The sequence below is a fragment of the Pteropus alecto genome, unplaced genomic scaffold, assembly GCF_000325575.1.
Source record: "Pteropus alecto unplaced genomic scaffold, ASM32557v1 scaffold202, whole genome shotgun sequence".
NCBI classification, from domain to species: domain Eukaryota; kingdom Metazoa; phylum Chordata; class Mammalia; order Chiroptera; family Pteropodidae; genus Pteropus; species Pteropus alecto.
The window spans coordinates 192,079-208,282 of NW_006432451.1; the positions used below are offsets into that span (position 1 = coordinate 192,079).

Below are 16,204 nucleotides of genomic sequence, written 5' to 3' on the forward strand. Positions count from 1 at the left end.
GGTCCCCCCCCAGAAGGTCTGTCCTCGTGACAGAGATAGAGACTCCCAAGGTCTTCAAGCAGTGGTCAGTGGTGCACATGCTCTTTCGGAAGAAAGCCTCATCTGGGACCGATTAGCTCTATCCATCAAGTATTTCTATACGCCCCCCACCCCCACCCCCCACCCCACACACCCACCCCATGTTTACCTCAAGGTTGGACCAGAAACATTCTCAAAGAGAGGAGTTAGTATGTAATGGACAAAGATGCCAAAAAACAACCTTTACTACATATGCTGTTGCAGAGAATTATAAAATGTTAAAACTCAAAGAGCCCTTAGAAACCATCAAATCTAGTCCTTTAATTTCACAAGGGATGAAACTGAAGTACACATAAGTTAAGCCTAATGTCATATAGTCAGTACTCAGTAAATACTTGAATTGTCGAATTGTTTATTTCCAAGAATTTAATTTCTGAAGATCTTTAATGAAGAGAGATTAGAAATGGATTTGGTGAACAACTATTCTTATATTACTAATATCTTGGTAGTTAATCTTCTCTTATTTATCTGTTTTCACCCAAATGAGAAAAGTACAATAGCAGCAGTTGTGGCCCCAGGCCCTTCCAGTGGTGTCTCCCACAAACAGAGGACAATTAGAAACTGGCAAAACACACTTGCTCCTGATCTAGTAGACACACCAATTCAGTGGAGAAGCTGTTGATCTCAACTGTTAAACCTTAGCCATTGTGCACAGTCTTGGCACAGAATTAATCCCCTAAGAAAGAGATGGGAAAAAATGCCATTCAGCACAACATAGTTTGTCATCGCATGCATAATGCAGACCCTCCAATTAGAATGCTACAATTTGGAAACTTTCTTCACAGACTGATGAGAGAGCAATTATTTTAAAGAAGGGAAAGCTCAGTCCACTGGGTTTGCCTCAAGTCACTTATGACTCAAGCCGCAAAGACAAGTTTTGAAAACATATTCGCTATTGAATTTTGTATCAAAACACCAGCAAGGAGAGCAATTAGTTGCTGTAAACTGAACCCCAGTAATCAATGGTATGCAGCCAGCCAGAGCATTTATGGAAGATGTAGGCAAAAATCACATGTTAATCAATTTTAAAAAGCCCAGCATTTTACTGCTTTTAAGGGAAACTCCACAATGAGAATAAGGGAAGATGGAGGAGACATTGCATATCACCAGGCATTTCATGCAGTGCTCATTAGGTAGAGGGGTTTGTGGCAACAGCTAAACACAGACCCGATCTGCATCAGTAGATCTTGTCCAGCGGCTTCCTTTGTTCAGCCCCTTTTGAAAATGGCTTTTGATGCAGGGGTGGAGGCATGTAGATGTAGGGCCTATGGTTAAGGAGCCCATCTAGGTTAAAGCGGTAGGAGTGCGGGAGTGCATCTGTCCTGGGGTGAGCTCACTGGGAAACGTTCTTCAACAGATTACAAGTCGGAAATATCTGTGTTGTTGCAAGTGGAAAGACTATCTGAACAGACTTTGCTGGCAGGGAAAGAAGTGAAGGGAGTTGGTGGGCTTTGCGGTTGTACCTTATTAGAACAAAATTCCTCTCCATGAAAAAAATAAATATAGCCAGATTTCCCTTTACTGTCCATAAGCTGTGCTTGCTTTTTTTCAGTTGAATCAACAAAGGGTTTTTCATTCCTGGCTAAACCATAATTCCAATTAAATACGCATCCTGGCAAATGAATTAGAATATCTCTTAACAACTCCAAAGTGTAGGTGAGTCTTAGCCCTGGGCCTGATAACCTCAGATCCATCAGTGTCCCTTTCCCACTCAGGGGTCACCGTGACCCCACATTTTCAGCTCCCAGGGGCTCTTAATAGAGGAATAGAGAAGAGACGTCTCAACCAGTATGTGCATTTGGCTGCTGTTCAGAAAAAAGACTTTAGGCCAGGAGAAATTACTGAGGTAAAGATCGATAGACTAGGCTAATAAAAATTAATATCTTCAGCATGTGAACTATGATAGGCAGCAGATTAATATCCTTAAAATATAGAGGGCATCTTGTAAGTCATTAACAAAAGGATAAATATAAGTAGAAAATGGGTAAAATGTTCAAGTTCAATATAAGTAAAAAGCTGCAAATTAAAGTACGTATTGAGATATATTTTGTCTTTCAAATTGACAGTAGTTTTAAAGATAATGCATGATATTGGTGGTGACACATAGAAATGGGATTTGTTCTACACTGCTGGTAGTGTGAGGATAAATTGATATAGACTTTTGTTTGGGGGAAAGGGGAAAGCGGAAAGATGTGCAGCTATTTTCTAATACATATCAAGGCCTCACGTGCCCTGCTCCAGAAGTTTCACTTACAGAAACTTTCAAAGGCAATAATCATAGATTTAGCTTATAAGAACATTCAGCACAGAGTTTTCATAACAGTGCAATGCTATCAATTGCCTAAGTTCCCAATAATAAGAAACTGATTAAATAAATTATGGGGCATCCATACAGTGAAATTCTATGAAGCCAGTACATATGAAGAGGAAGAATATTTGATGATACAAAAAAGTACTCATAATAGATCATACAGCAAAACAAGCAAGTTACAAATAATTTGCACCATGTGTATGTATTTACAAAATTACTAGAATTACAGATAATGCATCATTTTAACATAATTTGCCTCAAAACAAATTGGAGGAACTTATAGAATAAGCTGCTATGGGACACAATATGTATAACTTTAAAAATTCTTTAAATATGCTGGCGCTCCAAGAATCTCTTCTAGAACATTTATGATACTCATAATTGGTCTTCCTTTTTATCTTCTCCATAGCTCATATCCTCGAGGCAGTCTTTTCCCGTTAAATATTTTAAGATCTGGTTAGATTCTATCCCAAAAGGGACTGATTATTTTCATTTGGATACACTGGTAGGAACACTAACTCATTGTTTTCCAGAAGGAGAGGCATTATGATAAACCTCGCTCTCCATAAATAAATTAAATAATCCATTGGGGAAATAGCTGCAACATTGTCTCCCAAAAAACCTGTTACCAGACCTGTTAAGTAAAGAAAATGATTAATTAATTTGAAATTTTTTTCTGGTTTTAATCTACTTCGGCTGGGTTATGAATGATTTCAGCCCAAAACGTGTATGAAACTTACACTATGAACAGAGCACATGTTTGGAGTAGAATTTTTTTTTAAAAGAAAAGGATCAATGGACTTTCTTAACAGGCTTGCAATTATCTTGAGAACCATACAAACATAGAAACAAAAAATACACTTTTAAAAGTTACTCAACATAAATATAAATTAGTGTGGGCTAACTGCATAAAAGCGCGGAAAGGCTAAAATAATATTTGAGGAAATGACTAATGAGGGAAATGATTCAGCTTCTTATCAGGCAAACTGGTATAATCTAAGAGTAGAATTATTGGACAATAGGGTAGAATCCTGTCTGATTCACTCAGTACTCCGAGAGGTTAAATACTCCGGTGAATTAAAGAGAATCAGTAGGTATAATCTGTTTATGCTTTCCAAAACCTTTTAATATTTTTCTCTACTTAAAAGATGAATTTCAAAATATTAGGTATTGTGGATTTAGTCATCGAGAGCAAAAAATTTATAATTGAAAACAAGAAACAAAGGGTAAAGGGAAAGGGGAACACGATGCCATTTCTAATCCTCAATAATAGCTTTATAGGTAACACTAAACGGAACCACATACAAAGGATTGTCATTGATTATAATTGTAAGATTAAGGGGAAATAATGTGAATTACTTTTGTAGAGTGGTAGGTTACCAGTTGTAAACTATGACCCAGCCATATACAGTAGAAGAAAAGAAAACATTTGATAAAGGGATTACAGAAGTAGGCTTTGTTCAGGACACCAGGTTGGAACTCAGTATTGACCATCACTGCTGTTTGAGTTTAGACAAGTTACTTTACAGCTTTAAGCCTCACTTTCACCATCTGTAATTTGATGAGAAGAATAATGTTTGCTAAAAAGATTTTTGGAAGGATTTGATCAGCTAAATTACATAGAGCACTTAATATAGGGCGTGGTACACAGTAAACATTAAAGGATTGTCGATCATTATGATAATCATTGTTATCATTACCATTGTTATTGTTACAAATAACGTATTTGCTCAGCAAACATTCATTGAATGTAGGCTCTATGTGAGACACTATACTGAGTACTAGGTGTAGAAAACCAGTAAGACATAGGTACTGCCTTCTAGGAGCTCACTATCTTTCTAGTTGGTGGAGGAAGCAGATGTGCATGAGCAACTGTAAAACAGTAAGATACAGATCTTGTATAAGAAGGACTTATGAGGATGAAATAATAGAAAACAATGACCTCATACTGTATACTTTCAGAAGCAGGATGCTGTAGTCTGATCCTGTATTACAATTTTTAGAGTTTTTTAATTCTGCTTTTTTAAATTGAAGAATAGCACACATACAGTGTACAGATCTTTTATGTATAGTAACTACCACTCAGATCAAAACTAGCACATTTCCACCATCCTAGAAGATTCCCTCATATCCTTTCCCAGTCATTGCCTCCCTGAGAGGTAACCACTATTCCGATTCTGATTCCTGTCAAATAAACTGTCTCTTTTGAGTTTTATGTAAATGGAATAATATAGTCAATGCTTAGGTTCTTATCTGGGCTAAAAAGGGATGGTGGGGCGGGAAATAAGAAGAACAGATGCAAGGTAATCAATTTCTAAATAACAGAAAGTTTTGCTAATGAATATGTTTGTCAGTATCTCCAAACCAGATAATCTTACCAAAGCTATACAAACAAAAAGTTGGGTAAGAATGAGAAGGAACCTAAAATGTGATAATTAAGATCATTGGGACACATTAGTTATTGCCTATTAGAAAGCACAGATTCCCCCATGAACAGTGGTCTCGGGATGTTACCTTTGGACAGCCCAGCTGACTGAAGATGGGAGTTGTAAGAATCAGGAAGGAAGATTGGGTGATGTCTTCTCCCTAGTGAGCCAATCAGAAGAGCCTTGCCTCTTGGGCGTTGGAGGCTGCCTGGGATGGGGTGACTTGTGAAATAAATTCCTGAAGAGACAAACCTCTTGCTGCAGACTTACTCTGCCTTCTCTCATCAAACTCATTGGGGTTTCACTTTCTTTCTCCAGTCCTGGAAGTGTGGTGGGCAAAGGCAAGTAAGAGGGGTGGGGTGGACATGGGTTCCCTTGTGCCTGCAGCCTAAGGAAACAGACAGTGAGAACGTTCACAGCACCCTCGTATTTCCTTCTGTTCAGGTTACTACTTTGGGACTGCGACGATCGAAGCTATAGCTACTATGTTGAGGTTTCCACCAACCAGCAACAGTGGACCATGGTGGCTGACAGAACGAAAGTCTCCTGCAAGTAAGTGACATCCTTTGAGGAATTTATTCCAATTTAAAAGGCAATCTTTCCAGTGGATTCAGAACATTGCAATGATGATTCATGAAATCACCAAGTATACCTTATTTGAAGGTTGAAAACATTCCGATGATCCTTTACTTCAGTCTTGACTATCACGTACTTAAACAATAATTTCCTTTATATGACCAAACAGGCGTTCCTTATTTTGTGATTTCAACTTGAATTTTGAAAATGGCATGTACCTAAGCAGGAAAAAGAAAGATACTTTCCATATGTAGTCCTCTCTTGGGTCCTCCCCCCACATCCCATACTACCCCTTTAGGACTTTTTTCTTCCTTAGAGAATTTTGCTGATGCAGTACACACTTTAGTAGTTATTCTGGGACTCTATCCTATACCCCACCCCTGTATCATTCTCAGGGTTAGCTTTAAATCCTTATTTCCACGTTAGCTACACTGTTAGTCAAACTGAGAAAAGTTTGTACCTTAGGTTCTTCATAGGCGAACAGGGGCATTTCATGCATAGGGCACTGGGGCTCTGTTGGAGCTTACCTGGTTGTGGGGTGAAGCCAGGAGGAAGGAGTCTGCTAGTTCTGACCAGCCGAGAATCATGCCTCGAATGAATATTGACATGTGTATTTACTCATGTAACTACTGCTCAGATCGAAACAGCACATGTCCAGCATCCTAGAAGGTTCCTTCAGGCCCTCTCCCAGTCTTTACCTGAAAAGACCTCAGTGCCTTTTTGTACAGTGCCGGATTCTTTGGCAGGCAAGATAAAGCAAATAGCTGAGATTTCTTTTTTTTTTTTTAATTGAGATGTGATTCACATATTATAAAATTCATCCTTTTAAAATTGTACAATTCAGTAGTTTTCAGTATATTCAAAGTTGTGCAACCATCACTACTATCTCATGTTCTAGAACATTTCATCACCCCCAAAATAAACCTACCCATTCCAGTCCCCCTCTACCCATTGCAATTTCCCTCTAGCTCTCTCAGCCCCACCACCTAACGATCTACTTTGTGTCCTATAGATTTGTATATTCCAGGCATTTTATATAAATGGAATCGCTTAATATGTGATATTTTGTTCTTGGCTTCTTTCTCTTAGCATAATGTTTCGAAGGTTCATTCATGTTATTGCACGTATCAGTACTTCATTCCTTTTTATGACTAAAAAAACATTTCATCATATGGAGATATATATGTCACATTTTGTTTCTCTATTCATCAATTGATGAACATTTGAATTATTTCTACCTTTTGGCTATAATGACTATTGCTGCTATGAACATTCCTATACAAGTTTTCATTTTAACATATGTTTTCAGTTCTCTTCGGTATATACCTAGAATTAGAGTAGAAGTACTGGGTCTAATGGTAACTCTATGTTTAAATTTTGAGGAATTTCCAAACTTTTCCACAGCAGCTGCACCATTTTGCATTCTTACCAGCAATGTGTGAGGGTTCCAATCTCTCCACATTCTTGCCAGGACTTGTTACTGCCTATTCCTTTTGTTCATAGCCATTCTAGTGGGAGTGAAGTGGCATCTCATTGCAGTTTTGCTTTGCATTTTCCTGATGGCTAATGACATTGAACATCTTTTCATGTACTTACTTGGCCAAGATTTTGTAATAGCATCAATGATGGCTTATTTGATGCAATGTCTGACACTCTTACCATTATTATTATAGTAATTATTATATAGCATGTTTATATCAGTTAGGGTAACACTTGCTGCTATAACAAATGTGGCTTCAATATTTCCATGGCTTAACACAATGGTTTGTTTCTCAGTCGTGTAATAGTCAGTACGGCTGTTCCTGGTTGTCAAGTGGCTCTTCTCCACAGATGATTGAGGAACCCACAGGTGATTGTCATCACCGAGGGCCTCAGCCACATCCTATGCATCTGGCTGACAGTTGAGATAAGAACAGAGAGATGCTATGCCTGGTTCTGAATAGCCTGGGCCTGGGTGTAGTGAACCATTTGCATTGCATCAGAGAGAACCAGTCAATTGCCATAGGCATGTCATAGTACATGCCTAGCAGGGCTGGGAAACGTAGTCGGTTCCTGGCTGGGCAACGCCTTCTCAGGGGAACACAAAATTCTTGTAGCCCTCTCTCTACCATAACACATGAAAACTAACAGCTATTTAGTAACTAGTATTCCAATACTTTCACATATTTTATCTCATTTTGTCCTGAATACAAAACATCTTGTGAGATATTGACCTAATTTTATAAAGAGAAAATGAAAGGCTCTTTCTACTGTACTGCATTGCCTCCTAGTACTCAAAGCATTAACAAAGAGAGCTAAACCAAGCTAGAAAGTGGAAACTGGGAAACTAAGTGGTTAACTTGTTCTAGAACCCTTTTTATATAGAAGGAAAGCCTTCAAGGCCCATGGACAGCTGCCCATTTGTCTTCCCAGAGCCACTGCTTATTAGGTGTGCAGCTCATAGGCCAGACCCTCTGCTGCCTCAGAGCTCGTCATCTTTACACATCTCACTGCTTACCATCTCCTGCCTCTAATGTCATTTTATGTGTTACAAATTGGATTCCTCGTCTCTTTCTTTTATGTCCCCCTATTGAAGACGTTATCCAATGTGGGTTTTTAACAAAAACTAAATGACCAGTAGCTTTACATTAAGTCAACATATAGTTTTCCCCTTTTTCATTTTTTGTTTCTATTAGTTGGTGGGTTTAAATAATTTATGTTTGTAACTTTGTATGTTCCCACTTAGATGCTACAGCAATGTTTTACAAATTAATAAATAAATAATATATTAGAAGAACAAGACTAGTAGCAAGAAGGCAAGTGCCTGTTAACTCTCTAAGAATCATTGGATCCAAAGGTTATGATTTAATGTTTATAGTCATAACCTGAATTGTGTCTTCTATTTTTGTATTAGGTCTTAAGAAATATAACAAAAGATATGCAGATGATAAAAGAAGTATACCTTTCCTTTTTAACAAGTATACTCCAGAGCAATTCTCAAGAGAGGATTCTATTAGCGTCAAGAATTATAACTTGCTTTTTATTGAAATAAAAAATGTGAACCATTTTATAAATGAAATTCTAAACGATCTTTAAAGATCACAGCCCTGCCTCTTGATAGCGTTCTACCTAGTCAAGAAATCATAGGGAAGGTTTTTACTGTCCTCTGAAAAGTACCTAGGGAATGAGATTCTTCAGTGTCTCCCTGCAAGTCCCTCCGCTTCTGGGGGAGTGTGTGTGTGTGCGGTGTGTGTGTTGCTTTCAGGATAAAGGCTCATTTTCTATCATAGAGAACCCTGTTTTTGTATAGACTGATTTTGGGGGATTTTTTCCCAACTTTATTGAGATATAGTTGATAAAGAAAATTTTAGGAATACAACATTATGATTTGATATATGTGTATTGCAAAATGATTACCACAACAAATTTAGTTAAATATCTGTTACCTCATATAATTATAGTATTTTTTCTTGTGATAACTTTCAAGATATAATCTCTTTGCATTTTCAGATATTACAGTGCAGTGTTGTTAACTATAGTCACCATGAATGAACATTACATCCCCAAAACTTATTTATCTTATAACTGGAAGTTTGTACCTTTTGACCATCTTCATCAATTTCGCCCACCTTCTGCCTCTGACAACTACCAATTTGTTCTGTTTCTCTGAGCCTCGGGGTTTTTTTGTTTGTTTGTTCTTTGTTTTAGATTTAGATATAAGTGAGATCATACCATATATGTCTTTTGCTGTCTGACTTATTTCACTTAGCATAATGCCTTCAAGGGTTTTTTCATGTTTTCTCAAATGTATTGACTGATTTTATAAAATTACTTTTTACTCCTCTTTTTTTCATCTAATCTAATCTTGTACCCTTTAGCTTTATTTCAAAAAACTTCACTTTCCAATCTTTGATTCCTTTTTGCTACTGTCTTCTAAATTGTTGAACCCTAAATTTGTATCAATACAGTAAGATACTAACATCGGTCTTTTTATTATAAATTTAAAACATGCCCATGGAAAATTAAACAACATAAGAAAAAAAGTGAAAAGTAAAATTTTACCTTCCCATTTTCTGTTCCATTCCTCAGAAGTAACTACTTTTGACTATTTTTTTAGTTTAACTTCTCGACTATAAATAATATTTTATATCAGTTCATTAACTTATCAGCTTTACTAACTCCTTGCAATAAAAAAATGAGGAATTTGTCTCACTTAACCACTCTTCATTTTTCGTTAGTTATGTTTTTCTTTTTAGTTCTGCTCTTACTTACTTTTTAAAATTAAGCAATATACTTAAATCTCTATTTTCTGACCCATCAATTATGGACAATATTTCTTGACTTTCTACTTATTAATAAAGAAATTATCACCACTACATTTCCCTCTGTCTCTCCCCATCTTCTGTTAGCTGTCCTACCACATCGACACTGTAAAGATTTATGATACTTATCTTCTGTTCTGTATTATAGTTAAATCTTTCATGCGTTAAGTATAAATTGATCCTGAAAAGAGAAAACCACTAAGAATTCATTATGATATTTTAACTATATAAACATTGTTAACTACAGATCTAATAATTCATTGGATCTACCATGAAGGAAATATTCTGTCACTAAATTTGTGCCCCTCTTAGAAGAATTGTACTGTATTCAGATCAAGTAGATTAGATTTTCTTACAAGTACTCAGAATTATTACACAAATAATAAATAGCCTCATATTAGTCAGGTTTTTTGTTTTTTTTTTTTTAGTACAATTCCTAATTGCCTCTTTTACCTGTTACAGAAGCTTCTGAAGCATACCATTTACTTATTGTTTAATTTTTGAACAGACTGCTTCCTAGGCCTACTCTACAGCTATGATCCTAAAATTTATTCTTTCCTGTCTAGGTTGGTTCCACTGTTTCTTGGATTTCTTTTTCTCTTTGTAAAATGTGGATAAAGGTTACCAAAACCCCTTTTCCTTTGCAGGAGATATTGACCTAGGACCCAGTTAGTTACTTTCTAGATCTCTTTGCCTGAAAACTTGATGGAAGTGGAATGTCAGCTGTGTAATTAGGCAGTATTGCTTATGACAAAAATTACCCCTAATTGGTAAATTGTACCTGGCCTGGGAGGACTGGTTGAAAGCCATAGCTTTGGGTTTTCTGAGTGCCCTGACTTTCGTGATTAGGCAAGTCTCTCATGAAAATTCTGGGATCTGTGTTTATGGAGCTATTACAAGAGATTAATAGTTTCAGTTTATAATATTCTAAGCCAGAGTGGCTCCACACCTGCCAATGTGAGTCTTATATACTATCACCTGAGTTATCACCTGCATGCCAGCATGAATAGCTCCTGTACAGTTGTGTAGACTACATGCTGTGCTTCCTGTTCTCTCTCCTGGGTAAATTTGAAGCCAAATATATGACTTGGTTGGGTCTTCTTTAAGAAGATCCCTCAAAGGCATTGCAGAGTGAATCCATAGGAAATGTTTTTCAGAAAGGGTATATGGAAATCAAATTTTCAGAATTGTGCATGCCTGAACCATAGGTTGACTGGGTATAGAGTTCAGTTCCTCCAGAGTTTTGAAAGCTTGGATTTATTGCCATCTAACATCTAATGTTGCCAATGAGAAATCTGATATAATCTGATTTTTATTCTCTGTAGTAATTTATTTTTCCCTGTAGAAAACTATAGGATCTTTTTTTCATCCTTGGAGTTCTTAAATTTCACAATGATATGGCTGTTGTGGGTTGTTTTATGTCCATCCTGCCCACTTTGCTTCAATGTGGAAATCTGCCCAGTTTCACTTAGATTTATGAATATTTCATCCACTACCATTTTTTTTAAGAAATTCCCCCAAAATCTTGATTTGCTAATATCCTTCCCTCCAGTTTGCAGCACCTTTATGAATGTATTCCCTTTGTATTTCTTTGATGTCATCTCATTGGTTTTCAGGAAGGGAGAAAGGTAAATGTGCCTATGGTGTTGGCCATCTTGAACTCGAATTCCCTAAAGCTCTTTTGCTCGGACTGTTGATACTCCCCAGAGACCCCAAATCCTTTTCATTTCCCTCCTTGTGACTGGCTGCACTTCTTCCATGTTATGTCTCTGCCTTGTTTCCTGCCAATGTATGCTTCTTAACATATTGATCTCGTTTATGTTCATTTTTAACCATTTCTCTGCTTTGTCGTGACTAATAATTCTATCTGCCAAAACATTAGTGATCTCAGACATCATTTGCCCAAGACCGTGCCCTTGGCAAACATTTCGGCAAATATAAATGATTAGATATAAAGAATTGGGTAATACTGAAATTTTTATTTTCCTCTTGAGAACTCTGTGGTCAGATTATTAGAACTGCCTAGTATTTCCAGCTTTCAGCTTAATTTTCTCACAGACTGCCTGCCTGCCTGCCAGACATACTATCCAGATTCTCTTTTGAATAAGTTTTTGTCTCCAACCTAAGTGTTCATTAAAAATGATCTCATAAAGAGTTTTTAATAACTTAATAACTTTAATAACTTAAGAAAATACTTATATAATAAGATTTTTAAAAGCAGAGCACAAAATTATAGGAGTATTATCACAAGTAGGAAAAAAAAATGTGAAAGAAGAAAGCCAGAAAGAAAGATGCCAAAATGTTAATAATGCTTGCCTTTGTGTATTGAGATGATGGAAATTATTTCTAGTTTTCTATATTTTGACCAATTTATATGTATTTCTTTTAAAATTAAAAAGAAAACTTTTAAAAAGATTCTTTTCTTGCTTCAGCCATAAATGTTTTGTTGATATTTGTCCTTGCCATTATTTGAGTAGCATATGCTGGCAGAGTGGCATGTTTATTAACTGTCAGCAATAAATTAGAGAAATTAAGTGCTGTACATAGCAATATCCTAGTAGCTTTTCAGAACCTTGAAACCACTTACCCCAAGCAGAAGTTGTACTTCTCTGAAAAGGACACCTGAGCCATATTTTCTTTCTTTTTTTTTCTTTTTAAAAACAACTTTATTGAGATATAACTCATATATCATACATTTCACCCATGTAAAGTGTACAGTTCAAATGGCTTTTAGTATATTCAGAGCAACTATCACCACAATCAATTTTAGAACATGTTCTTTACCTTAAAAAGAAACCCTTAGCAATCACTTCCCAATCCTTTATCTCCCCTAGTCCTGTGCAACCACTCTAATCTACTATCTGTCTTTCTAGATCTACCTATTCTGAATATTTCATGTACACTGAATCATATAATACACAGTCTTTTGTGACTGGCATATTAGCCTAATGTGTTCAAGGCACATCCATGTTGTAGCATGTATCAGTATTTCATTTCTCTTTATTGCTTAATAATCTTCCTTTGTATGGATATATACCACATCTTTTTATTCATTCATCAGTTGATAGACATTTGGGTTGTTTCCACATTTTCGCTATTATGAATAATGCTATTATGAACATATTTTTGTGTAGACATAAGTTTTGATTTCAATTAGGTATACACTTAGGAGTGGACTGAGTCATATGGTCTCTTTATGTTTCGCCTTTTGAGAAGCTGCTAGACTGCTTGCAAAGCAGCTTTACCATTTTATATTCCCATCAGTAATGTATTAGGGTTCTGATTTCTCTACATTCTCACCAACACTTGTTATTATCAGTCTCTTTTATTGGTAGGAAGTGATATCTCATTGTAGTTTTGATTTGCATTTTCCTGATGGCTAATGACGTATCTGAACACACAGTTCTACAAATAAGGTACACAAATGGCCAGTAAGCACACAAAAAGGTAGTCAGCATCATTAGCCATCAAGAAAATGAGCCACATTTTCCTTACACTTCTCCTCTTGGGCCTCTTAAAACATAGTTCTCTGAGAGTACTTCTTCCTTTCACCTTTCCCCAGGACTTCAGAAGTCCATTTCCACCTGGGTTTTCCTTCTCACAGGGGCCCGGCCTACTTGAAACCATGGAGCACCACCTTGGATCAGGCAATTTCAATAGCATCCTAACTTTAAACATTTTCTCCCCTGTACCTTTCCTGAGAAGCACTTTGACAGTCTCTGTGTCACCTGGAAAGGCCTCTGTGGGGTCAGCTTGTCTGCTCTGTGGTCTTCGGCATGATGATACCCATATCTGAGAAGCAGTGTATCCCCCTCACTGACAGTATTGTCATTTAGTCCTGGAGAAGGGCAAAGTTCTGTTCTGGGATCTGTTTCTGTAGCTGATGCTATTTATTCACTGGGAACCTTAGAACAAGGAGTCATGTTTCTCTTTCTTTTTCTAAGTGCTGCAGTGGTTGAGGGCAATGAGATAAATTAAAGGTGGAGACTTAGAGCCTCAGTAAACTTTCCCAAAGTGTAGCAAGATTGAAAAATGACACATTTAAGCCTAAGCTATTTACCTTACCTGCAATTTCCTGCATCTTCAATGCCATTGTTAGTGATAAAGTTGAGAAAGCTTTCCTCTGCCAGCTTTGTTATTTAGCCTGACACTTAACAAAATGTAAATCTTGAGTTGGTTCCAGGAGGTCACTGCTAACCATGTGACCTGGGGGTTGAATATAGTGGGCTTGAGGTCACTAATGTGATACAATAAAAAGAAAGTGGGTTTTAAAGGAGGAAATGTCTTCACAATTGAGACTGATGATGAGAAGAAGTTCATTTTAGTGTCAAGTTTTAGTTTTCAGGGTGAGATTGCAGCTCTTGACCGTCACATAGATCCTGTATTGAAGTATTACTATTTCTTGCAAGTCACTGCTGTAGTAACAGACGGATTGCTCTTCTCAGAACCCCTTCCCTGTGAGGTTAGAAGAGTGTACTTGCTTGTTTCTTCTTGAAGTGTGAGCCAATTAATGGGCTCTGGTTGTGTAATTGTCACTTTTAAAATGCTCGATGGAGATTTTATTTTTCTCTTTTCATACTTAATTCCATTTTCTACACAGCATTTGACAGTAATGAAAAAAAAGCCAGTCATGTTCTTTCCCATGTTTTTTTTTAAGGGCAAACATTGGTGTTAATTTTGTCAAGAGGTTTAGAACTTGAACAATAAAGGCACATATACCTGAAAGAGGAATGGCAAAAAATGCAAATGAAAAAAATAACAGAATTCAGATAAAAGACACACACACACACACACACACACACACACACACACACACGAAGACAAGCCTGATAGTAGGCAGACCACTGTGTTAATGATAAGATATCAGAGCCTGCCCTGTAGTAGGTATCTATCTATTAAACCAGGCTTGCAGATACCTATTAATCAAACTGTTGTTTATGGAGTAATGAATTACCAGCAGTAGATGAATATTTTTAAGTAGAAAACATTAGTAGAGAGTCAGTCACTCATACCTGCACATCTAGACAAGGGACTTATCTTCTGTACTGCAGAAAGTTTTTATGCAAAATTTACCCATATATTGGAAGCCATGCGGAAAGTAGATTTTGATGCTAAGTGTGTGAACTGAGTTGTAAACTTAGAGCTATAAGCAGGTTCTGTCGACCACCAGTGGAGAGGCTCCTCCCACCCAGAATATTTGACAGATGAAGGAACTGGAAGGAAATGAAGTTCCCCCGGCTAGCAAATGATTAGGACAGAGAAGCTGAGAGCTCCTTCTCTCTTTCTTGCTTAATCCAGGTGCCACATTATTCTGTGAGGATAATAAATTTTTCCATGCCTATTATAAATAAAATGAAGCATACCTCAATAAAACTTTCTCAGTGAGCGGTGTGAGCACACTTAAAATGTACATGATCAGGATTTTTATTTTATTATAGAAATAACTTTTATATTAATATTACATTCCAAATGACAAAAATCAATCAAGACAATACTAGTCCAACTACCATCATCTCTCTCCTCTCTACTCCTCTCTCTGCTAACTGCTTCCCTCATTCTCTCTGCACTGCCCTCAAGTTTACTTAGTAGTCAGAGTGGCATTTTTCCAGTGCAACTCTGGTGTTAAACCTGCTTAGAACCCTTCACTGGCTTCTCATTGCTTCTGATAAAGGCCAGTATTCTTCACTTGGCCTAGAGTGCCTACTCAATCTGGCCCCGTCCTGTCTCTCAAAACTCATGCTACATTGTACTCTCCCTGTTCACATCAGCCTGACGTCCTCTCACATTTCACCATGGGTCATGCTTCATCCGCCCACAGAGCCTTTTCTCATACCATGGCCTTTATCTGGAGCCTTGCACCACTGCCCTTTGTCTCATTAACCCCCGTTATCTTTTTGTTCTTAGCTCAAGGTCTACTTTCTCTGGAAAGTCTGCCCTGATCACCCATCTAAATCAGATCACTTTGTTTTTCCCTCTCATTGAACCGAGCTACTTTCCTTCACAGCTCAAATCACACTTTCCTTCGTGTGGTTATTGAATTACTGTTGTTCTTCCCCCACTAGAGTCTAAGCTCCATGAGAGCAGAGATTTGATCTTTTTTATTTACTCTTATCCGTGATAGCCTAGCAAGAACCTAGCACTTGTATTGTTGTCCGAACGAATGAATGGATGAGTGCTACCACTCTGTCTCCAATCATGCATACATATTGGTTTCATTTGTCCTGATACTAGCTGGAGCTGTTGCTATCACAAGGCCCATTCAGGAAGTCTATCCAGCCCAGCTCAGATGCAAGTGAAAGTTTGTGTGAGAGGACAAAAGTCGCTCACGCTCCTTATGGACTAGGAATATGTCTTCCCAACTTCCCTTTATTAATTCGTTATTGATCTGTCATCCTTGATTCATTTACAGCCTCATTCCACAAATTCAATCATTACCAGAGGTTCAGTTTTCTCTGGTCTCCACATCTATCCTTGCCCCTCAAGTTAATGATTTGGATTCCCCAGTAACAGTT

At 37.3% G+C, this 16,204-nt stretch overlaps 1 protein-coding gene across 1 annotated transcript in view; it reads left to right on the forward strand.

Annotated features, from left to right (window-relative positions):
• Positions 1-16,204, forward strand: part of LOC102896343 (BTB/POZ domain-containing protein 9) — a 128,510-nt gene that overhangs the window by 49,860 nt on the left and 62,446 nt on the right. The window contains exon 4 of the mRNA XM_006907423.3: positions 5,260-5,367. Within this exon, the coding sequence (XP_006907485.1) occupies positions 5,260-5,367 (108 nt within the window). The remainder of the gene's footprint in view (positions 1-5,259; positions 5,368-16,204) is intronic.